Below are 24,783 nucleotides of genomic sequence, written 5' to 3'. Positions count from 1 at the left end.
ACCAATGTAGTCATGCCATCTGTGGCTACTAGTTTGCTTCCCTCCTGTCAGCAAACCCTGATACAATCAGGTTGCCAGTAGTTGATATGGGATCCTTGGTGCTGCACTTGAGTGACAGCGGGAGGCGGTGACATCAGGCCTGGGTATGACCGATCATGAGACAGACGTGGTGCCCTCCTCCTGGCTGTACTTAAGGGCAGGTATCGCCCAAATTTAGCAGTGCCTCTCCCCACTTGAGGAAGACAGGTCACACATTGGAGAGGCTGAGTATTGGACCTTCTCAAGTCCTCTTCCCTCTAGGCAATTGCCCCCAATAAAGCTGCTATTGTGCCTTACCCCCCTTAATTGCCTTAGTGGATAGCTGCTAAGGTAATGAAGCTGCTTTAATGTCATTTTTTAATAGTGATGGGGAGCAGGGAGTCCCTGAGCTGAACCGCTTTAATTTCTGGCTCAGGGACCCCCTGCTTGCCGAGTTACAGCTGCTAGTCTCGACCGCCATTTTTTAAGCGTCCGTCTGTCCTCCTCTTGATCCACTTCTCGTTCCAAAAATGTTGAATTGCTAATTTCTGGGGTTCTGGCTGGGCCCCCCCCCCCCCCCCCCCGCGTGGCTTGATCCTCTGTTGTTTAACCTCTTTATTTTTCTTCTCCCTAGGACTTAAGTACCTCTTGCTTTCTTTACACTTTTGGGTCAGCGGAGAACGCGTTTCTAAAATTATCATAGCAATATCGTAGCATCATTCACTCCTGGGATGTCTGTTTGTGCGAACCACATGATCCAGACTTTTAGAAATTTAGCTCCAGTATCGTTAACCAAACGTGTTAATTTTTCCATCTGGCATACAAACCAAATTCTGTTTCTAATTGTGGTAATCGTAGGGATTTCAGACTGCCTCCACAAGGCTGCGATCTCGCACCTCGTCGCTGTTGCGAAATGCGCTACTAATGTATTTTGTGTTCTGGAAAGCCCCTCTACCGGCCTGTTCAGGAGGAACAGCCAGGGGTCCAAAAGTGCAGTTTTGAGATCGGACTTTAAAAAAAAATGCCCTTCACTTATTTGTGAATCCCGCGTTTGGCTTAATTTCTTAAAGCACGATTTCAAAAATCTGAATCGGACGCAACAGCAATGATTTTATCACTGCTTTGTGAATTGCTCCCATTGTGTGTGCCTCTAAAATATGGATGTATGTATAATATATGGATATAGGTGATACGTGTGTGGAGATTTCATTCACTGGGTTATGAAATAAAACGCCCAGGAATAACAAGTCTGGCTGCTTGATTCTTTCTTTTGTTTATTAAACAACAATCAGTGTTTGCCGTGGGAGGTGTATGTTGGATCGCTTTCTAGTGTGAGTAAGTATTGTTACTTGGGTGTTAAGACCAACTGGATGATTCAGAGAACGAGCTGAGAAATCTGAGTGCTTAAAAAAAAAAAAACGTAATCATACGGAGCACTTGTAGATATTTTCTAACAAGCATTTTTACTCTGAATACTTCTATAATTTGGACAGTGACGCAACTGAATGCAAAGATGAAATCAAGTGAGTAAGCATTTAGTTTGATTTAGTGTTGGACTGGCTTGCAATGGGTGGCAGCTTTATATGGTGTGATATCGGCAGAATAGAACTCCTTAGGCACAATAATGTCACACAGTGATGATAACAATGCAAGGAAAATTGCACTGGGAATGCTTAGTCATGAGAGAACTATATGGATCATCATTTTTCATTGAAATGCTTCAATTTGAAGTCCAGCAATTACTTCGGAAGTGTTTCTACCACTACTTGCTTTATTGTTGTCGTCTGGATACTTGATGTGTATTTTCTGATTTGCATTGGACAATGCTTAGATTACAAACCCTCATCCCCTTTTTCCTACAGTACAGTATGTTATGATTTTTTTTCCCCATTAAATATACACCATACATGAAATTTGTATTAACTCCGCTAACTCCTACAGCACACACAGGGTGCATCTGTTGGTCAAATTATTCAATTACTTTGATACATAGATTTGAAGGGGAAATAAAAAATGTCAATTATTTAATTTTGAAACTATTTATAATGCCACTATGTCTTGTGTGTTCTTAGCCTTACTACATTAATTTACCTAAATGTTTTTTTCCTTTTTCTCTTTTTAAGCTGCAGTTCAGGCAATATCCTGCATGTGTGTTTTTTTTAATAAATCTGTTCTGTAGTAAGAAAAAATACTTTTAGCATTTTCTGATTTTAAAAAAAACAACTTTGAAAGACCAATTTTCTTGTATTCTATTTTAACAAGCATGCTTGTTCCTATAGCAACGATTTACATTCCCCATATTTAAAGATGTCGTCAAACTTTGCCGATCAATAGACGGAGAACGCATTAACCGGCAGCTATGCAGTTTTTTAGGTAAGTAGAGATTGCCCAGATAAAACTAAAAAAATAAATAAAAAACGGGAGCCTGAACTGCAGCTTTAACAACCGTTTGTGTAGTGAAAGTGATCCTGTATTCGATAAGTACCCATTCACTGTTGGGGGGGGGGGGTTTATGAAAAAATACCTTTTCTTTTTGATTTAGAACAAAAGTTGAGTTCACTTTTTACTTACAGGGATGTACAACTTCCATAATTCTTTCCATGATTTAACTTCTAGGCACCACAAAAAAATCTAGAATGTCAATTCAAAAAGTGCCTTACGTTTTCTTACACAAAAGTTACATGATGAAATGGTTTTAAAACGTAACACATTTATGTATGCATATTTCTCCCCACACTTATCTCTCTCCCCCCCCATATCTCTCTCTCCTTCCCACATCTCTCTCCCCCCTCCCATGTCTCTCTCCCCCCCATATCTCATCCCCCCCATATCTCTCCCCCCCCCATATCTCTCTCCCCCATATCTCTCTCCCCAATATCTCTCTCCCCCATATCTCCCATATCTCTCTCCCCCCATATCTCTCTCCCCCCATATCTCTCTCCCCCCCATGTCTCTCTCCACCCATGTCTCTCTCCACCCATGTCTCTCTCCCCCCATGTCTCCCTCCCCCCCATGTCTCTCTCCCCCCCATGTCTCTCTCCCCCCATGTCTCTCTCCCCCCATATCTCTCTCCCCCCATATCTCTCTCCCCCCCCATATCTCTCTCCCCCCCATATCTCTCTCCCCCCCATATCTCTCTCCCCCCCATATCTCTCTCCCCCCCATATCTCTCTCTCCCCCCATATCTCTCTCTCCCCCCATATCTCTCTCTCCCCCCACATCTCTCTCTCCCCCCACATCTCTCTCTCCCCCACATCTCTCTCTCCCCCACATCTCTCTCTCCCCCACATCTCTCTCTCCCCCACATCTCTCTCTCCCCCACATCTCTCTCTCCCCCACATCTCTCTCTCCCCCACATCTCTCTCTCCCCCACATCTCTCTCTCCCCCATATCTCTCTCTCCCCCATATCTCTCTCTCCCCCATATCTCTCTCTCCCCCATATCTCTCCCCCATATCTCTCTCTCCCCCATATCTCTCTCTCCCCCATATCTCTCTCTCCCCCATATCTCTCTCTCCCCCATATCTCTCTCTCCCCCATATCTCTCTCCCCCATATCTCTCCCCCCCACCCCGTACCTCTTCCCCCCCCACCCCGTACCTCTTCCCCCCCCACCCCGTACCTCTTCCCCCCCCCCGTACCTCTTCCGCCCCCCCACCCCATACTTCTTCCGCCCCCCCACCCTGTACCTCTTCCCCCCCACCCGTATCTCTTCCCCCCTACCCTGTACCTCTTCCCCAACCCGTACCTCTTCCCCACCCCACTCCGTACCTCTTCCCCCCCACCACCCTGTACCTCCCCCCTCCACCCCGTACCTCCCCCCTCCACCCCGTACCTCCCCCCTCCACCCCGTACCTCTTCCCCCCCCCACCCCGTACCTCTTCCCCCCCCCCCACCCCGTACCTCTTCCCCCCCCCCCACCCCGTACCTCTTCCCCCCCCCCCACCCCGTACCTCTCCCCCCCCCCACCCCGTACCTCTTCCCCCCCCACCCCGTACCTCTTCCCCCCCGACCCCGTACCTCTACCCCCCCCCACCCGTACCTCTACCCCCCCCCACCCGTACCTCTACCCCCCCCCCCCCACCCGTACCTCTTCCCCCCCACCCCGTACCTCTTCCCCCCCACCCCGTACCTCTTCCCCCCCACCCCGTACCTCTTCCCCCCACCCCGTACCTCTTCCCCCCACCCCGTACCTCTTCCCCCCCACCCCGTACCTCTTCCCCCCACCCCATACCTCTTCCCCCCCCCCCCCACCCCGTACCTACCCCACCCCGTACCTCTTCCCCCCCTCCACCCCGTACCTACCCCACCCCGTACCTCTTACCCCCCACCCCGTACCTATCTTCTCCCCCCACCCCGTACCTATCTTCTCCCCCCACCCCGTACCTATCTTCTCCCCCCACCCCGTACCTATCTTCTTCCCCCACCCCGTACCTATCTTCTCCCCCCACCCCGTACCTATCTTCTCCCCCCACCCCGTACCTATCTTCTCCCCCCACACCGTACCTATCTTCTCCCCCCACACCGTACCTATCTTCTCCCCCCACCCCGTACCTATCTTCTCCCTCCACACCGTACCTATCTTCTCCCCCCACCCCGTACCTATATTCTCCCCCCACCCCGTACCTATCTTCTCCCCCCCACCCTGTACCTATCTTCTCCCTCCACCCCGTACTTATCTTCTCACCCAACCCCGTACCTATCTTCTCACCCCACCCCTCTTCAGCCCCCCCACCCTGTACCTCTCTTCTCCCCCCCTACCCCGTACCTCTCTTCTCCCCCCCCCCACCCCGTAGCTCCCTTGTAGTTACAATCAGAAAATGTGTTTTTGAATTTGATCAAGTGAAGACAGAAAGTGCTTGGTGTATATTGATAATTAGGAAGTTCCACAGGTAGGGGGCAGTGAGTGAAAGATTTTAGATGTGAGAAAGCGGTAGAATCCAAAGAGTTGAAGAGGAGACCATGAGCAGAGCACAGGTATAACGAGAAATCAAAGCTAAGAAATAGGGAGGGGGAGGAACGTGTAATGCCTTGGAGGTGAGGAGGAGAATTTTGTAAGTGGCATACAATTTGATGGGAAGCCACGAAAGGTAGTTAGAGGGGCAATCCCTCCTAGGATCAAAGGCTACTAATTACAGTGATGTGGAAGGGGTGAAACATAGGTGGCAAATGCCTTTTACTAAAATCTGACCTCTGAGTATTCAGATAATATTTTCAAGTTAGTTTGTAAACATGGTGACCTGAGAATTGGGAGGGGTTTGATTTTCTCTTTATATACTTGTGTGTATTTTTGTTTAATATGCCACTGTGTTCAATAAGGGTTTACACTGTGTGCTCAACAAGAGTGACTGTCTCCCTACCCATATCTTTATGGGCACTCTGATAAGGCCGGGGAGGGCAACGTGTGAAGACAACACTTGATTGCCCCCCCCCCCCACCCCCCATTAAAAGGGCTCAAATAAATACATTTCTAATATAATTTCCAAACAAAGGGAGGCAAATTGTTGCCTTTAGAATAGTTAGATTTGGTTCCGAAAGCCAATTAGAAGACTAGAATAATTTACAATGGTTTGACCGGCTACATGGAATTGGACTTTTTTTAAAGAAGTAAATGAGTAGAGGAAGTGAGGTTATTTTGTCTGCAGGATTCTGAGGCTTAAATACATTCATTAGTATATTACTACTTGCTAAATATGGACTGGAATGCATAGAAAGCAAATGCTTTTGGAAGGGGTTGGGGGTCAAATTTGATGTAAACTATTTTGCGATAAAATTGTGTATATACAGGCATTGGGGGTTACCCTGGTTTGGTGGGAAAGCTTATCGTACCTCAGCCAAATATGTAACTAAAACCCCAATTTAAACAAAATATTAGAGAGTGTTAAAGATGTACAGGCTTTTATGCAGCAAAATAGAAGTAATTAATCCGAAAGGATTCAAATGCTGAAATGTTAGGTTTTAGTGTAGTTTGAATGTGTGTTTAATTCAATGTTTTATCATTTTTCATCACTTTGGACCCCAGTAAAAAAAAATATATGACTTTGCTGTTATGATATGCACGGGGTGATCTTACCACAACAAATGGAACTGAAAATATAAACATTGTACTTTTATAAATCCTGTACAATACATTTAATATTTAACTGCAACTTTCTAATATATAAGATGAGTTATTTAATGAAAATACTTGGAACAAAAAGTAAATGTTCTTCATTCGGTTGCCATAAGCAAAAATATACATGGATGGAATTGTGCAGGTGCAGTTTGAAACCATTCCTACCTGCTGGAGAATGTATACATATTCCCTGCTCCCAACACCCACGCAAGTGGAAAAACTGACAGGAAGAAGTGTTATTTAGATGCATACAGTACCCGTGTTGAGATACTTTCATACCATTTTCTACTATCATTTTAGTAAATATCGACATCTGAAGAGCTCTGTAGCTAGATCGCTTCAGAGATACAGGATAAAAACATATTGCATCACAGATCTGAACAGGCCTTCAAATGTCATATTTGCCTTGTTGATATTTCTTCATCAATAGACAACATGGACCTCTTAACTACTGATTTATAATCCATTCTTCCCATATAACGCAGCGTACAGTACATGTGTATTCTGTAATTCTGCGTGTTTTCCACTGAAAATAGAGACTGATGAACCGGTCTAGAGCAGACAGGATGACTATAAAGAATTTAACATTTTCCAAACCGAAAAGTAATTATATTTTGTAAACTGGAAACTGATCAGCCTTTTTCTCAAGCTCTTGAAATGTAAAACACAGAAACTATTTACAGTACTTTTGTGACTATGCCTATAGCAAAAATATAAATGTATAATGCAAATGATTAATAGTCCAAAATAGTTGCATTCACGTTACCAATCAAATAATTGACAATTCAGTATAAAAGTACATGCATGTTTGTTATAGAGTATGTAGCCCCCTTTCCCCCGTCACTGAAGGAACTACCAGTGGCTACCAGAAGGCCCGAGCCACCGCCACTGGGAGCCTGGGGTGATATCTCGTTAGCCTCGGTGCAGCACCTCAACCTGCGAGGGATCTCAGCGTGGTGGGCACAGGAACAATACCAATAATAATCACACACAGGGTATATAATAATTGGTTTTACTGAACGCAGGATAATCATCCTGTACCCCACAGTATATAACCCACACACACAATCCCAATACACCAGATGAGTGTCCTCAATGTACATAGGGTGCTTGGCACCAATATCCCTGATGTCCTTTCCCAGTGTCAGGGCCCACCCAAAAGTGTGTGGAATAGCGCTATCCTGTGAACTGTTGGTTCACTTGTTGAGGTACTTGCTCGGGGCTCCATCACCCGGGTACTGCTGAATAACATACAGGGATCCGTCTGATCCAACGTCGTCGTCGTCCGCGAAGGCATCCGCCTCTACGTGGGGTGAACTGTCGTTGGAGGGTCTCATCTTTGAAAGTCTATTACTGCGACGGTGGTCTGGTCCCAGACCACAGGCCGCAATCACCGCGTGGCGTCTCACCGGTGCTATACCCTGACTGTAAGCAGCTACTGGGGAAATGACCCTAGCTATGGGCTTTCCCTGTAGCAGCCACAACCTACTGTGAGTCGGGGCCTAAGGGGGGTATCTGGCCTAGTCTGGGATGCCACCTTTACCCCGACACTACCTTACCCCTCTGCGTCCCTTCTCCGACTGGCGTGGTCCCCAGCGCGCCAAATGCCTCAATCACTGCCTCCCGAGATAGCTGCAGCCCTATTGGCTGTCTCCGCTCACCTGAGGAGCAGCCCTAGAGGCTTGTAGTACCTCTGTACTTGTAGTACCTCTGCAGAGCCTGTACCTAATGGGCGCCGCAACTATGCTCCCCTACGCATGCACCGGTTCTCGCGCAAAAACGTCCAAGATGGCGGAGCCCTCCGATCGCACCACTCCAGAGCCCCGGCGACCCGGTCACCCCTCACACTGCTGCCCGCAGCTTCCCTAGCAACCCAGCACTCGCCGGGTGTCTGCACGCCCCGCCTGCGCAGCCTGCCTGCATGTGCCACAAGTACATTCATTGTATGGTTTATAATTATTAACTAGCCTCACAAATAAATGCATGACTCCTAAATCTAGTCCAATATACAGTCCATGGAAAGTTCTTACACAGTAATGTGTTTTCACTTGTTACCCTCCCTTCTGGGGAATCCCTGCCAGATCAGGTTTTTTTTTTATTAGCAAACACACAAGTATTTGTTTCCAAAACTTGCCACGGCTGTGGTGTGCTGAGGAGAGGGATGAGAAACGCATACTGAATACATGCAGTGTTCATATTTAAAAATATATATTCACATAGCACCAGGCACTAAAACGAATGGCAGAATCCCACATATTGCATTAGACCACATGCAGAGAGACTGTATGTAAATACCTGTCAGAAAGATGAATAAAGATTGTTAGTATGTCTTATGATTTCTTTTTGTATGGAGGAGAATCAACTGCTGACTAAGGCTGCGTCTGTAGAAGGACAGTCGGCTCTGAGCCGTGCGGACGCTCGGCGATGAGCCCCGTCATCCCCAATGAGGATGTCTTGAGAGGGGGCTCCCGCGAGCGTCCGCAGGCGTGCTGAGGCGCAGGGAATTTTAGCCGCCAGCAGAACCTGTTTCTGAGCTCGATCTGGCTGAAAACTTCCAATCAGAGCGAAGCAGAGTCAACATCACGGCGCCTTGACGTTGACGCTTCGCGGGCTATTGGCCCAGTGACGTCAGTGCGCCACCTCCCCCCGCCTCCCGATCGCGCACGCTGGCTCTGCTAGTTCATGCAATTGCTCCTGATTGCGCAGACGAGCCTCAGCGTCAGCGCAGAGGAGCACGGCTCCCCCCTCTATGGACACAGCCTTTGACATTTTATTGGAAGAGACCCGCGATATTGATAAAACAAGTTGTGTTCTTTTCAATAAAACATTGTCACGTTCAGCACAATTACTTTGAGAAACTTGAGAAAAGGGTTTATAACAGCTAATTAGCATGTCGTAAAGCAGGAAATGTGGGGGAACCCCTAATGACCCATTACCAGCTGTGGGTCTAACAGGTATGGGGACACCGTGCGCAAAAGTACTTTTTACAATGTAGTTCTGATCAACTGTGACTTTAAACTTTTCCTTTATTTTGCAGTAACCTTAAGCAATAGCCCAGCATACTATATACTGTATATATTATGATATTTATTGATGTGCTTAAGGACTGCTTTTTTAATAAAAATTCAATGTCATTTTGAAATGAATGGTTTTTACTATATTTTGGTTGTTCTTACACAAATGATGATCAAAAATACAAAATGGAGCAATAAAAAAACAGAAATAGGATTGTTTTATTTTATTGTAACGTTCTATTGTTGGGAATCACTTCACATAGCTCTTAGGTGGAGCTTGGATCATAAAATCTCCCGTTCCTTACAATGGTTTTGTATTCAGAATAGACCGCCCCATATAGCTGTAGTGTTTCTATTGAATGTGGTCACATTGATCTAAAAATGATGATCATAGAAAGTGAATTATGGCTTCATACGAAAGTAATGCAAGTAGCTATTTATTCACAAATGTTTTTGCTCCTTGATTTGATGTACGTTTTTCGGGGTTGACAACATCACTTGCTTATGATGCAGTGCTGTCTTATTATTGCTTTGTCAATTATGGTGAGTCCAGTACCCACTATTTTGGCTAACTTCTTAGACTATTATGCCTTAAAGCAGCAGTGTGTGTTTGTGACGGTGAGGGGGTAACCAGGCCATCAATAAAGGTATTATGCCCGGCTGGTTACCTCTGATCCATATTTAGGATTTTAGAGTGGCAGATCTTGAACCTGACTGTCCTACATGAATTGCATATGATTATATGACAGTAAAGAATGTATGTGTGTTTTACCTTTCCAGGAGTGCTAACCAGTGGAGATTGAGAGGTTATGAGTTTTAAGGGGGGGTTTGTGGTAAAAGTGTTGTCAGATTGTTTCTACGTAGCCGGGGTCCAGAGTTGATGGCCACCTAAAATAAAATGTATCTGGGAATCAGGTCAGATTCCCGGGGACATAGACACATCACCCTGGTCAAAATCCTCCTGTGAAAACAGTTACATGACTCACCGCCTGGTTTCCCTGCTTCAGCACAGACCAGAAAGGTAAAGGGGGGCATAGGGATATGTGTATCCCGGATACAGTCAGTGGTCCCTAAGTTAGTGAGGGTCCCCCAGTATATGCTCAGGTACCCCCGAACAGGTATAGAGGTTCTGGGGGTTACTCCAACCATATATGAGGTTGCAAGAGTTTTTATGAAACCTAAATCCTATTTTCACTAAAAGAAGGAGATACAGCTCTGAGAATGAACCTAAGCGTTTTTTCATTCTACTTTGGGACTTAGAAGAAATATGGTGGAACATATTTTGTGTTTCATAAATGTGTAATAGCCCAGGAGGCTATGAAGTCTAAGTCAGGTTTGCAGTGTGTGAGGGATATGGCTAGTGAGAATAAAAGTATAGAGTCCCATTCTACTCCTCATAGCCAAAAGACTTAGAATAAAAGTGTAAAAGTATATTTTATTAAACGGGCATGTTTAAAATGGATTATGCGTGTGCACTGTAAAATAAGCTGGGACTTTCAACGCTGTATTCTGAGTGAGCCAGATGGCTACCAAACTGCGGTGCTACACTTTGTCTACTCGTGGTTCGGACTTGAAGGCCACATACGCTGCCGGGGGTGTGAAGAACATTTGGGCAGGATGGCAAGGTGAAGTACCCACGTCCTGGAATCAATACAAGCCGTTTCGTCTAGTATTCGCCTTCCCAGACCTGGAGGCACCTATGCCAGCGGGTGGCTTCTGCATGACAAGTGGCTACGGTCACAAACTCGCGCATGCCCTTGATTCATTCACAAGATCCGCTTGCCCAGCTTCAGAAGACTGGCAGGCACCAGATTGGCTGGTTGTAAAGTTCTCAAGCTGGGATTGGCTGTAGTATTTTGTGAATGAACTCCAAAATACTATAAGAAACCCTGCAGCCAATTCAGTGTTGAGATTCTCTAAGGTTTGAGCGCCAAGACAGCAGTGGCAAATTTGAAATCACCAAAAGATGCTCTCTGAGAAATAGACGCGAGCCGGCTTCAAAAATTTCAAGGCAAGAAATTCTCTACGTCCCACTTTTCGGGGCCAAGTTCTGAGAAGAAAAGAGTACCAGGACGTTTGGTGCCATCTCCTGGACAAGGAATTTCGGTGTCTCCGGAGCAGATACAGCGGTGGCGTCAGGAACTTCATGACTATTTGAGTTCCAGGACCTTTCGGGCTAAGTCCCGGTCAACTTCAGACTTTGTTTAATGGACTGTAGAAGCTAGGAAATTCTATTTTTTTCCCCAGAAAGTGTGCCTTTCTCTTGTATTTTGTAATCCACTGTGTGTACATCTGTTTCAATGGAATAAATGACAATTTGTTTTATCATTTGGTTTGGCTCAGTAATATGATCCCGATATAAAGGTGTAAATGCCTGGTCTCGCGTGAGTGTTGCTTGCTATTTTTTTCTACGAACATGAACCTGGATTTTTCCTGTAGCTGATCCATGATCCCCTAACCTCTGCTCCCTCCACCCAGTTCCCGAGTGATGAGCATTTTTGTCCAGTGGACAAGAATACTTGTCTTGTAGACACAAAATGGCTGAGGGGTCAGGCTCGCTCTGGTGGCCAATAGAAAGTTGCAACGTCATTGGGAGATATGTAACTTTCTATTCATGACTCGATGGCCATATTTTGGACAGTTTTCTGGCATAACATGCACATAAACTCCAAATATCCCCGCTGTCTAGGTACGCTATAAAAATAATTTTTGTGGGAATGCTAATTAAAAAAGTCACGGTTGTTGTGTACATGATATTGGTTCACTTAATAAAAAAGAGGAAATACGTTTTTATACATTTTTTCTAATGGAACTCTGTGCCGTACATTGATTAACTATATAGACATGATGATTCCCTGTCTTGATTGCAATCTCAGTTTGGAGTTCACATGAGGACAGCCTGGCTGAGCATCTTACCTCATGGATGCAGTACGATGTAAGGGACCTACAGTATGGGCCTGCACTGTAATATCACAAGCAGAGAAGATGCCTTTTAGTTGAGTATTTAAAGGCTGTCTACATCTCAATTAATAGAAACTTTACTCTTAATGTTTTTATGTAAGGAAACAACGGTGTATTAAATGTATAAAGTATACAAAGTTATAAGTAAACGTAATATACAATCCGCCTTACAGAGTGCAGTAATTATAAAGAATCTTTATGAGCACATTTACATGTCACAGCAAAAAGTGATGCACTATGTACAGTATGCTCATTTGCCAGTCTCATTACCCAGAATAGGAATGTAGTTTGTGACGGAGCACAGCAAGAGGACCTCCAATCTTGAGAAAATTAAAAAATTCCCCAAGCAAACTCCAAGTAGTCAGATCAGTTTTATTGCAGGCTCAAAAACGGATGGACTAGACAAACGCACCTACGCGTTTCATGCCGAGGCACTTTATCAAGGTGTAAGGTCAAACTGAACTTATTTTATACACATACCTGACTGTCCATTGCGCCGCCAGGAGTGACGCCAAAGGTGCGCGACCATGTTCCGGGCCACGCGCGTGCGACGCGCGCCCTCATATGATCAGCGAAACAGGCAGTGTGACCGCCTACCCACCGTTTCACCAGGAGCAACGTCAGAGGCGCGTGACCGCATGTCAGGCCACGCTCATGCAACGCACGCCCCTCATTGGAGCAGCGGATCGAAGGGCACAACTGACCGCCCACTATGCCGCCGGAAGGGACGTCAGAAGCGTGTGACCATGTTCTGGGCCGCACGCCTGCGACGTGAACTCTCATTGGAGCAGCGGATCAGCCGGCATAACTATACAACAAAACAAACTTTATTAATAAAAATATAACAAACAAAAACAAACTAAGTAAATTTAAAAACAACAATAACAATAAAGCAATATGCAAATCTTCTGTATTATACCCCAGCCACTGAGTGTTTAATAATAATAAAGTCAGATAGATATAATAATGACTGAATATATAACTAAGGTATCACCAGAAGATTGTTAAACCTTGAATGTATTGGTTGTCATGCAATCGTGTACAAAATCCATACTTATAAATTGTTAAGGAATAACAAAAATAAAAAATAAGTTACTTGATAACAGTATTTAATTTCAAGTTTTAAATTTAAATATGATGAGTCATATACACTAGTGCATGTGAAACAGACCGTAAAATGAGATATAGACATTGACTAATAAACATTGGAAAATATCTCTTATAGGAATGTTGTACTATAGTAAGATCACAAGAGTAATAAATAGACAGGTTATAAATAACATTATGGATTATATTACATCAGTCCTCTGTATTAGTGTTCATCATTATGAGAACACATATAACTAATCTCTACAAAGGATCATGTAACAAATCCCCACCCTGTGATAGCTCAACATCCCAAACATCATATGTAAAGAAGAGAATAGAGGAGGTGTCATCTACTCCAAACATAGGGCAGGGAAGAACAATGTAAACAAGAGAGAAGGATAAGGGATAACAGCAATATTAATGATGTGAACCACTCTAGACTCGGAGTGGTCACACATCAGCATAATCAATACAAATCAATCCATCACGAGAGATCAAGAAACATTATTAATCAGAGGAGATCTAATCTGCACTATGAACAGGAGAAAAGGGGTTAGAGATCATAACTATAACATTAATAATGTGAATGTGAACCACTCTAGACTCGGAGTGGCCACACACCCACATGATTATAAATCAGTCTACCATGGAGGAACTTAGCACATTGTCATTCAAAGGAGATCAGATCTTGTATATGTCACTAGTTTTTAGGTACATAAAATATACTACAAAAATGAATATTTAGAGTAATGTTTTAAGAGAGATAATCTAAGGAAAGCCCTAGGGTAGATCTAAAGGAAGGATTCCAGGTCCAACTCAACATTCATCCCCAATGGTGTCCTAGTCCTAAGGGTAAAGATCCAAAAGGCCTCACGTTTATCTAACGCCTTAGTTCTATCCCCTCCTCTCGGTAGAGGTGGGATATGTTCAATGCCCTGAGATTTAAAAAGATCAATATTACCCCTAGGACAGAAGGTGAAATGCTTCGGGACTGGATGATTCTGATCTCTCTTAGCAATTAAATGTACATGTTCCATGATTCTAATTTTCAAACATCTTGTGGTTCTGCCGACATATTGTTGCCCACAGCCACAAGTTAGGAGATAGATTATGAATGTTGAGTTACAATTGATAAATGACATCACTTTGTCGGTCTCCCTTGTAACTGTAGAGGTGAATGTTTGTGTAAAATTCATTTTATCACATACTTTGCAATGATTGCATTTAAACGATCCCTTTGGTAATGATGACCCCTTTTCTGTCTTAAGTCTAAAGAGACTTGGCAAAAGTGTATTCGCTATAGTTTTAGCTCTCTTAAAAATTATATTAGGGTCTGAGGAGACATATGGTTTTAAGATGGGGTCTAGTGATAAAATACTCCAGTGTTTTGTTGAATATAGACCTAATACACTGTGCTTGTCTACTATAAGGGGTAATGAGTGAGGGACTGTCATTAAGTGATCTCCTCTTCTTAGAGTGTCTCAACAGTGAGGTTCTATCCATAGAGGAAAGAAGACCGCCTGGACTTGTTTGGGTAATCAGCGAGATAGTGCCCATCGTTTCCGCAATATAAACAGAGATCTTCTGTTCGGCGTCTATTCCTTTCCCCGGTTGAGATGGGTCCCCGCAGTGTATTTACTTCCATCGGCTCCTCCTCAGTCTCCCTGGAACATCTTGGGGTACTGACATCTCTAAACCCGGGGTTGCTTGGCATGAACCCCTGTCTCTCCAATCGTCTTTCCGTAAGCCTGCGATCAATTTGGATGCATAAACGGACAAAGTCCTGAAACCTCTCTGGGGTCTCCACCCGGGCTAGTTCGTCTTTAACTTGCTCCGAGAGACCCTGCCGAAAATGATATTTCTGCGCGCCTCATTCCACTCAGTATCGTTAACCCATCTGCGAAATTCAGCGGTGTACTCAGCTGCCGAGTGTCTTCCTTGACGAAGATTGTTCAGAGTTGCCTCAGCGGTTGCACTACGATTTGGGTCATCAAAAATAAGACTCATGGCATCGATGAACTCCTCCATGTCCCTTAGTAGTGGGCTATCCTGTTCTAACATAGGGGAGACCCAAGCAAGGGCCTCATCCTTGAGCAGGGTTATGATCAGTCCAACCTGGGCTTCGTTGGTATTATAGATGGTAGGCTGAAGCTTGAACACATGTCTGCATTAATTAAGGAAATCCCGAAAAGATTGTCTTTTTCCTCCAAATTTTTCTGGAAGGGTTACACGGGGCGCGTTTTGCACAGTCAGAGTCTTTTGAACAGATGCGGTGATTAAAGCTGCACGTAGTTCACGGTTTTCAGCTTCTGCGGCGGCAGCTCGTTCCTCTGAGCGGAGGGCACATCCTTCCGCGCGGACGACACATTCTTCCCAGCGGGCATCACGTTCTACCTGGCGGGCATCCCGTTCTTTCCGGAGGGTATCCTGTTCTTCCACGTGACCAAGACGTTTGATAAGGTGTCCTTGTTGTTCTTGGAAACCAACCATGATACGTTGTAAGTCCTGCAGTGTCCGAGCCTGGGCCAGGTCTGTTCCGGCGGAATCCATGGTAGGGCCTGTTTATTCTGTCAAGGATTGGACTTGGGCTGAAGTGGATCCCAGTGGCAGGAACAGCAGGGAGCAAAGTCAGGAAACAAGCAGGGGTCCGAGGCAGGCGGCAGGTAGCGAAGTCAGGAAACAAGCAGAGGTCATCAACAAGGAAACTGGAACAGGATGATAGCAATAGCTAGCACAGCAGTAAACACAGGAACCTTGCAGAAGCTAAGGAACCAGTATAAACAGGCAAAGAGGAACAGGAAAGGGAGGTTTATATAGGCAGGCTGGGAAGTGGAGCACAGGTGCAGAGGTGTCAGGTATCAGAGTCTGGAATGTTCCTTAGTTTAGCAGCAGCACTCCCGGTGGGCAAGTATAGGTACAGCAGGCAAGAACCAGACATTGAGAGTGGCAGCAGTCCCGGTGGCCAAGCATGGGAACAGCAGGCTAGAGAATATGACATTCGTACCTTCAAATTTGTACTCTCTGAATTGAACCCTCTGTGACATAATGTATGTCTCTGAACTTCCTGCGCGATAACTGACATCACCAAAATGGCAACATGGTGACTTCCTGATTATTTATTTATTTTTATATATATATATATATACACACACACACACACACACACACACACACACGTCCAGAAATAATTGGACACTGATACAAGTTTTGTTATTTCGTCTGTGTACCAAAATAAATTCAAGTTACAGTTAAATAATGAATATGGGATTAAAGTGCAGTCAAATCCGCTTTAATTTGAGGGTATTCACATCCAAATTGGAGGAAGGGTTTAGGAATTACATCTCTTTAATATGTAGCCCCCTCTTTTTCAAGGGACCAAAAGTAATTGGACAATTGACTCAAAAGCTGTTTCATGGACAGGTGTGGGCTATTCCTTCGTTATTTCATCATCAATTAAGCAGGTAAAAGGTCTGGAGTTGATTCCAGGTGTGGCATTCGCATTTGGAAGCTGTTGCTGTGAACCCACAACATGCGGTCAAAGGATCTCTCAATGCAAGTGAAACAGGGCATCCTTAGGCTGCAAAAAAAAAAAGAAAATCCATCAGAGAGATAGCAGGAACATTAGGAGTGGCCAAATCAACAGTTTGGTACATTCTGAGAAAAAAAGAACGCACTGGTGAGCTCTGCAACACAAAAAGGCCTGGACGTCCACGGAAGACAACAGTGGTGGATGATCGTAGGATCCTTTCCTTGGTAAAGACAAACCCCTTCACAACATCCAGCCAAGTGAAGAACACTCTCCAGGGCTAGGCATATCATTATCCAAGTCTACCATAAAGAGAAGACTTCACGAGAGCAAATACAGAGGGTTCACCACAAGGTGCAAACCATTCATAAGCCTCAAGAATAGAAAGGCCAGATTAGACTTTGCCAAACAATATCTAAAAAAGCCAGCCCAGTTCTGGAACAGCATTTCAGATGAAACTAAGATCAACCTGTACAAGAATGATAGGAAGAAAATAGTATGAAGAAGGCTTGGAACGGCTCATGACCCGAAGCATACTGTACCACATCATCTGTAAGACACAGTAGCTTGTTTTTACAGGACTACTCTACAAATATCAATATACCTCATCTCTTCAGAATAACTGTGAACTAGCAAACAAGTTCTTTGATATAAATCCAGTTTTTCCTGAAGCATTATCACAAGCACTATCCTGGGATCTGTATTTAAGGCATATCAAATACACTATTGCCACAAGGTTAATCACTATAACAGCTTCATGTAATAGCAGTTCCCTCCCAGTACTGTATATACCACATTGCCACCCAGTTCCTTCGATTTTCATGATTTTTATGTACCAATTATTTTATCTGTATAACTGAATAATTGTTGTTTTAATTATCATTATTACTCTGAATAGATTTTCTGTTCAACTGTTCCCCACTATACACCAATTTAAGTGGGCACACTAACAAGAGGTACCTTTTGGATACTCTCCAGTTCTCCACAATATTAAGGATATCCCAGCTTGGCTTAATCAGTGGCTCAATCAACGACTGATCATGATAATGCCAAATGTCCTCCCAACTGTTCCCCTGGTGCTGTTACAGGGACTATGAAATTGAGGATGATACATTTTCTCCAAACACAGATGGCTTTAAAAAGAAAAAAATAAACATTTTTATTGACCCTACATTCAGGGTCTGTGTCTTTCCACCTGTGGGTATGATATTGCTCTTTAGTACAAATTTGTAATGTGATGAATTGGTTGAGCTTTCCAATATGAGTATATGTTCCCAAACTTCAGGAAGGCCCTGGCCATACCAGGTTTTTTGAGGCAACCACCAACATTCTATATATGTAGACCCCATCACCACCCTAGGGACTACTATGTCAGTTAAGGGGTTAACTGTGTGAACTCATGCAGAGTAACATCCCTCTCCCATCACATTGTATAGTGCCTTAGCAGGAAGGAAGCCACCCCCATGGTACATATGGTTACCAGTGATGTAATCAAGGTGTATATTGTGAGACTGAAGGTTCTAGAACTTTGCTTCCTGGGAGTGACAAATGAAGGAGCCGCACAGTTGGTAAATAAGTTGCCATGTACAGTTAATATATAGTGGTAATGTCCTGTCCCTGTTTGTTGTTGTTTTGTAGTTAGGGAAAGTGCCCTATCCATTTAGTGTCCATAGCCATGAAAGTTAAGAAGCTTACAGGTTCGTACAGAGAATGTCTTTGTTCTATAGGGGTTATCCAAGTAGTAGACCTAGGACCTAATCAGAGCAGCCCTGCTGATTGGCCCACTGTTGTTTCCGAAACAGTGCTTGATAGGCATGAAGTACCTTTCACCGGGATAGTGATCCCACAGTTCATGATACCAGGGCCGCTGGCAGGGAGAGACAGAAGGAACAAGAGTCCTGGGCACGGTGACTGCAGAGGGGCCGGCGCTGTAAATTGGCCCTCACCTCTGGCCCGGCTGTCGGTCGCAGTCGTGCCCCGGCTCTCCATCAGCTGCCTGTAAGCATCTTCATCACTCTGTGTCCCACGCTGAACTTCCAACCTCTAGCGGCACGCGACAGGCCTTTCTGAAGTCAGTGCGGAGGAAGTAAGCTGGACCTCAGCTTCCGGTGCTCACTGACTTTGGAAGCTCGGCGTGGAACGCAGTGTGTGGAGGCCTGCAGCTGATGGAGAGCTGGGGCCCAGCAGCCAGGCCTGGCCTGACCAGAGGTCGGCCCCAACTTGCAGCGCTGGCTGCTGGACCCCCACAGCCACCAACCCCGGCCTGATCATCCCCAAGGTATGTCTACTTTTTTTATATGTATTGGGGGATGAAGGTATTTTTATATGTTTTGGAGAGGGGAGGGGGGGATCTTTTTCTATTTATTGCGGGTAGGGGTCTTTAATATGGAATGGGGGAGTGGGGGTCTTTTTATATGTATTAGGGGGGTCTTTTTAATATTGTATTGTATGTCTTTATTTATATAGCGCCAAAAGTCTACTCGTCGCTTCACAAAGAATACAGTACAGGGAATTATAATAATACAATAAGTGCAGCAAAATCAGACAATAGGAAAGGAAATCCCTGCCCCGAAGAGCTTACAATCTAAGAGGTTTGATGGGGAACTTACAGAGAGAGCAGGTGAGGGAATAATATGTATTGGGGGAGTGGGGGTCTTTTTAATATGGAATTTGGGGGGTTGAGTATGTGTGGGGTAATTGATGGAACGTGGTGGTGAGTGAGAGGAGAGGGAGGGGGGTGAGGAAAAGAGGGAGTAAGAGTGAGACGCAGGAGAGATAAATGCATCCGAGGCGGGAAGGGGTGAGGAAGAGGGAGTGGGATGGAGGGGTGAGAAAGACATGGGAAGAGGGGGGAAATGAGGGGGCTCGTGAGGTGTGAAATGGGGGAGGTCTCGCATTATCGCTGACACGGGGAGGGAAGTTAGGGGGCCGGATGTATCTCTAGTACTGGACCCCGGGAAATCTGTCTGCGGCCCTGTATGATACTAAGATGGGGCCCAATTGATATAAAGAGATACGGACATTACGCAGAAGATGACCACTTTAAGATGATGGTAACAGAAACGAGCACAAGCATTACCTAGGGAAGAATTAAAGCATACAAACATGGTTGTTCACCAGTTAGTGTATACAGTAACGAATGTCTTGATGTGAAAAGCATTGTCCACGGCTATTAAGAAAGCTTCTGTTTGTATGATAAAAGTTCCTGACACCATTCATTATTCGATCAGCATAACTACGCCCAGTCTGTGTGGATCTAGTACAAAAGAAGATATGGATTGGCATGAGACTGCAGCGTCCAAAAAAAGCACCCTCAGCTCACCAGATATCAATGGATAAAAACGTTTATTAAACTACATAAAATTGAAAAAAGACAAAGAAACACAACCTCCAGCTTTTTTCCTGGTTGTGTGGATCTAGTACCCTGATGATGTTTGAGAGACTGAGAAATGCCATGTACATAGTCAATTGATGTAATCCCCTTAAGAGCCGGGCACGGAGGGTTACATACACATTATGTGCATTCACCATTTGAGCAAGTCTATTGGTTCTCCATAAAATCTGTTGACAGGAGGTTCTGGAACCACTGGTGAGTTCTCATTGCTTTTAGTTACTATGGTAACTAAACAGGTTCAAGTTACCTGGAACAGCCTCTGTTCATTTTTTTTTTCTTCTGTTTTTTTTTTTTATCTTCTCTTTAATAACTATCAGTGTGGTTCTCGGGTATGCAAACTACAAGAGGATAAAAAGTGGGGAACTGCTGAACCAAGACTAGCCTTATGACGCAAAGTAGAACCAAATTTCAGGTATCGGTGCTCAGAGTTGTAGACAGAACAGCACATATATATAAAGCTGATTATGTACAGTTGCTTGAAGACAGAGAAATCATACACGTGTGAGTATTGAAATTAAAGTTATAATATATATAGGCTCAATAGTGGGAGTATATATGAAGCCCAACCAAGGAGGGTAATAGAGCCAATCTCTGTGTGTGAGGGCATCTATGGCTTGTTCTCCTCCTATAATATTGGCATACCAACCCTAGAGCACAATATACATATGCATACAAAGATCTTCACCTCAAATATCTATTGGTAACGGGGATAGTACTCACAATTGGGTGAAATCCATCTTCTGGTGCATGCTTCCAACTTGCAGTGGTTAGAAAATGAATCCAAGAAATGGTGAAAAAAGTTGAGTACAACATGCAAAAACTGGGGCTAAGCACAATGCTAATCAATTAAAAACGGCTTTATTTGGATGGTGACAGCATGGATGATGGCAGGTAAATCACTCTGATGCGTTTAGCGCTCTCAGCGCTTTGTCAAAAAGCCGTGAGCACAAAATGCGTCAGTGACTCACCTGCCATCAGCCATGCTGTCGCCATCCAAAAAAGCCGTTTTTTATTGTATTGTATTGTATGTCTTTATTTATATAGCGCCATTAATGTACATAGCTCTTCACAGTAGTAATACATGTGGTAATTGAATAAATAACAGATAATATAAATAACAGATCATGGGAATAAGTGCTTTAGACAAACATAACATTAAGGAAGAGGAGTCCCTGCCCCGAGGAGCTTACAATCTAATTGGTAGGTAGGGAGAACGTACAGAGACAGTAGGAGGGAGTTCTGGTAAGTGCGTCTGCAGGGGGCCAAGCTTTATGTATCATGTGTTCAGAATGTTCACAGTGCTATTCGTATGCTTCTTTAAGCAAGTGGGTCTTAAGGTGGGTCTTAAAGGTGGATAGAGAGGGTGCTAGTCGGGTACTGAAGGGAAGGGTATTCCAGAGGTGTGGGGCAGTCAGTGAAAAAGGTTTAAGGCGGGAGAGGGCTTTAGATAAAAAGGGGGTAGAAAGAAGACATCCTTGAGCAGAACGCAAGAGTCGGGATGATGCATAACGAGAAATTAGGGCTGAGATGTATAGAGGGGCAGAAGTGTGTAAAGCTTTAAAAGTGAGGAGAAGAATGGAGTGTGAGATGCGGGATTTGATTGGAAGCCAGGAGAGGGATTTCAGGAGGGGAGATGCTGAGACAGATCTAGGAAAGAGTAGAGTGATTCTGGCAGCAGCATTTAGGATAGATTGTAGGGGAGACAGGTGAGAGGCAGGAAGGCCGGACAGCAGGAGGTTACAGTAATCAAGACGGGAGAGAATGAGGGCCTGAGTCAGAGTTTTAGCAGTCGAGCAACAGAGGAAAGGGCGTATCTTTGTTATATTGCGGAGGAAAAAGCGACAAGTTTTAGAAATGTTTTGAATGTGAGGGGCGAATGTGAGAGAGGAGTCGAGTGTGACCCCTAGGCAGCGTGCTTGGGCTACTGGGTGGATGATCGTAGTTCCAACAGTAATGTGGAAGGAGGTAGTAGGGCCAGGTTTGGGAGGAAGTATGAGGAGCTCTGTTTTAGCCATGTTGAATTTAAGGCGACGGAGGGCCATCCAGGATGATATAGCAGAGAGACATTCAGAAACTTTGGTCTGTATAGCAGGTGTAAGGTCAGGTGTTGAAAAGTATATTTGTGTGTCGTCAGCATAGAGGTGATATTTAAACCCAAAAGATGTTATTAGGTCACCTAGAGAGAGAGTGTACAGAGAAAAGAGAAGAGGTCCCAGGACAGAGCCCTGGGGTACCCCCACAGAGAGATCAATAGAGGAGGAGGAGGTGTTAGCAGAAGAGACACTGAAAGTACGATGGGAGAGGTAAGAGGAGATCCAGGATAGAGCTTTGTTCCGAATACCAAGAGTATGGAGAATGTGAAGGAGAAGAGGGTGGTCCACGGTGTCAAATGCTGCAGAGAGGTCGAGTAATATGAGCAGAGTGTAATGACCTCTGTCTTTGGCAGCATGGAGGTCGTCAGTTATTTTAGTGAGGGCTGTTTCTGTGGAGTGAGCAGTGCGGAAGCCAGATTGTAGAGGGTCTAGGAGAGAATAAGTGTTGAGAAAATGGAGCAAGCGAGAGAATACAAGACGTTCAAGGAGTTTAGAGGCAAAAGGCAGGAGGGAGACAGGTCGATAGTTAGAAAGACAGCTAGGGTCAAGCTTGGTGTTTTTGAGTAATGGTATGACTGTTGCATGTTTGAAGGAGGATGGAAAGGTTCCAGAGCAGAGGGAGGAGTTAAAAATGTGTGTGAGCGTAGGGATTATAGTAGGAGCAAGAGGTTTTAGGAGATGGGAGGGAATGGGGTCAAGAGGGCAAGTGGTAGAGGGAGAAGTGGCGATCAACAGCGACACATCCTCCTCTGAGACAGTGGAAAAAGAGTCAAGGAAGGAAGGAGAAGAGTTAGGAAGAAGAAACAGAGGGGATGTTCTGACGTATGGATTCCACCTTTTCCTTAAAATAGTCAGAAAAGTCCTGAGCGGAGATGGAGGAAGGAGAGGCAGCTGAGGGTGGTTTGAGTAGAGTATCAAAGACAGAGAACAGTCGGCGTGGGTTAGACTTAATTGATTAGTATTGTGCTTAGCCCAAGTTTTTGCATGCAGTGCCCCACATTTTTCCACAAATTCTTGGACTTATTTTCTAACCAAAAATAGCCTTATGTTAATCATTTGGTCTCAGATATTTAATCTTCAAAACCATCAGTGGTTTCCAACCTTTTTTCGGTTAAGGAATCCTATGTGAAATTCTGAGGCACTCCAACCCTAATAGCATAGCTGAGATCCGATGCATTGTAAATTCTTCTTCTGTATTTGGTACAATTGTCAAATTGGAAACAAAAGAGAAGATCCCTGTTGTGCCATGCACTCCACCTCATAGGTGTAGATTACACATACTGGTAAGAGGTGGTGTAACCACCTCCACTGATTTGAAAAATAATTTTATTACACTCAAAAACAAAATAAGAGAAGGATTAAAACTATAGCTCAACTAGCACTAATGTAGGGAGGCGGGCTCATTACGTATGCTGTCCCTGCCTAAATACTCAAATACAAACTCTTGAGAGCACGTAGCTCCACACATAATGGGAATGTCTCCACTCTGTTCCAGTAAAACAAATAGGCTGACTAACCATATGGCCAAGAAAAACTGGTGCTCTTATATACAGTGTAATTAATGTGAAAATTCAAACAATAAAGTTGTGACAGGACTCTCAATTAATGAGAGAATAGATCCCTAAATGCTGAAAATATAACTAGGTGATCGTGTAATGGGTACAGATAGAATGTCAGCGAAAGCTACGTATATAACCCCTGCGGGGACGAAACATGTTGGGCCTTTTTTGATACTTTGAGGCCACTGTACCCAATCTACTGAGAAGCCATGATTCGGAAGGAGACTGCTGAGACGGCCGTGACGCGGTGGCGTGCCCCCACTGCGGGTGAGAGACGCTGGCAGAGGCAATCGCGGTCTGTTCCTGACCGAGAAGTGGAGCAGTCGCATCGGGTGCTGCTATCTAAGGAGAAGGGTTGAAGTGCGCCCGAAGTCACTTCTTGTTTACTTACCAGCAGGGAGAGTGTGAGTGTGTTACCATCCCCTCTGTGTTGTTTGTCATCTTAAAGTAAATGTTAATGCACTATATCCTTGCATTTGTGTTTCTTCATATGAGGGTCTACAAAGAGTCTGCTGACCTGGAGAATCTTCTACTTGGAGTTACAGTATTATGTGTTTTTCAGTGCTAACTAACACTGGGTTTATTTGCATTTATTAACTGTTTTATCACTTTGCGCCATGAACACTGTTTTGTTTTAGGTTTTTTTCATTTGCGGTTTTGGGGAAAACCGCTGGTGTTTAGGCTGCAGCATGAGTATATCACAATATTTGTTGCGCTTTATTATAGTTTTTTCCCTGTGTGTGTGTGTCCTATGATATTAACTGGTAAATGTAGACAGAGTGCCTTATATAACTGGAAATTGTGTTGAAGTAATAAAGTATCCTTCCTCCATCAGTGAATGAAGTATAATTTCCAGAGCTGGTTAGCTCTACTGTTCAGAGGTGCTGCAAATTGATACACAGTGTGTCGCTGTAATAAGGTAACATATGAGAAGCTGCAACCTTCTTCCAGTGTTACCAATGACCTTGTGTATACAGCATTCCACCAGTTTTCAAATTACCTGAAAATTGCAGAGA

General features: G+C 44.4%; 1 protein-coding gene across 4 annotated transcripts in view; it reads left to right on the top strand.

Moving 5' to 3' along the window:
• Positions 1-24,783, top strand: part of TNFAIP8 (TNF alpha induced protein 8) — a 150,586-nt gene that overhangs the window by 101,385 nt on the left and 24,418 nt on the right. Inside the window, exons 1-2 of one of the 4 annotated variants that reach the window (XM_075601125.1) lie at positions 1,409-1,541; positions 2,298-2,391. The exons of 2 other annotated variants lie outside the window; for them this stretch is intronic. Coding sequence is in view for 1 of the 2 variants with exons in the window: in XM_075601109.1 (XP_075457224.1) it covers positions 1,532-1,541 (10 nt within the window). In the remaining variant the exon portion in view is untranslated. Of the gene's footprint in view, positions 1-1,408; positions 1,542-2,297; positions 2,392-24,783 lie in introns of those variants that run through there. One more of the 4 variants, XM_075601109.1, reaches the window with a different exon arrangement.

Source organism: Ascaphus truei, chromosome 1 (genome assembly GCF_040206685.1).
Source record: "Ascaphus truei isolate aAscTru1 chromosome 1, aAscTru1.hap1, whole genome shotgun sequence".
In the NCBI taxonomy this organism is placed as follows: domain Eukaryota; kingdom Metazoa; phylum Chordata; class Amphibia; order Anura; family Ascaphidae; genus Ascaphus; species Ascaphus truei.
Note: the sequence above shows the minus strand (reverse complement) of the source record. Positions and strands in the feature narration are given on the sequence as shown.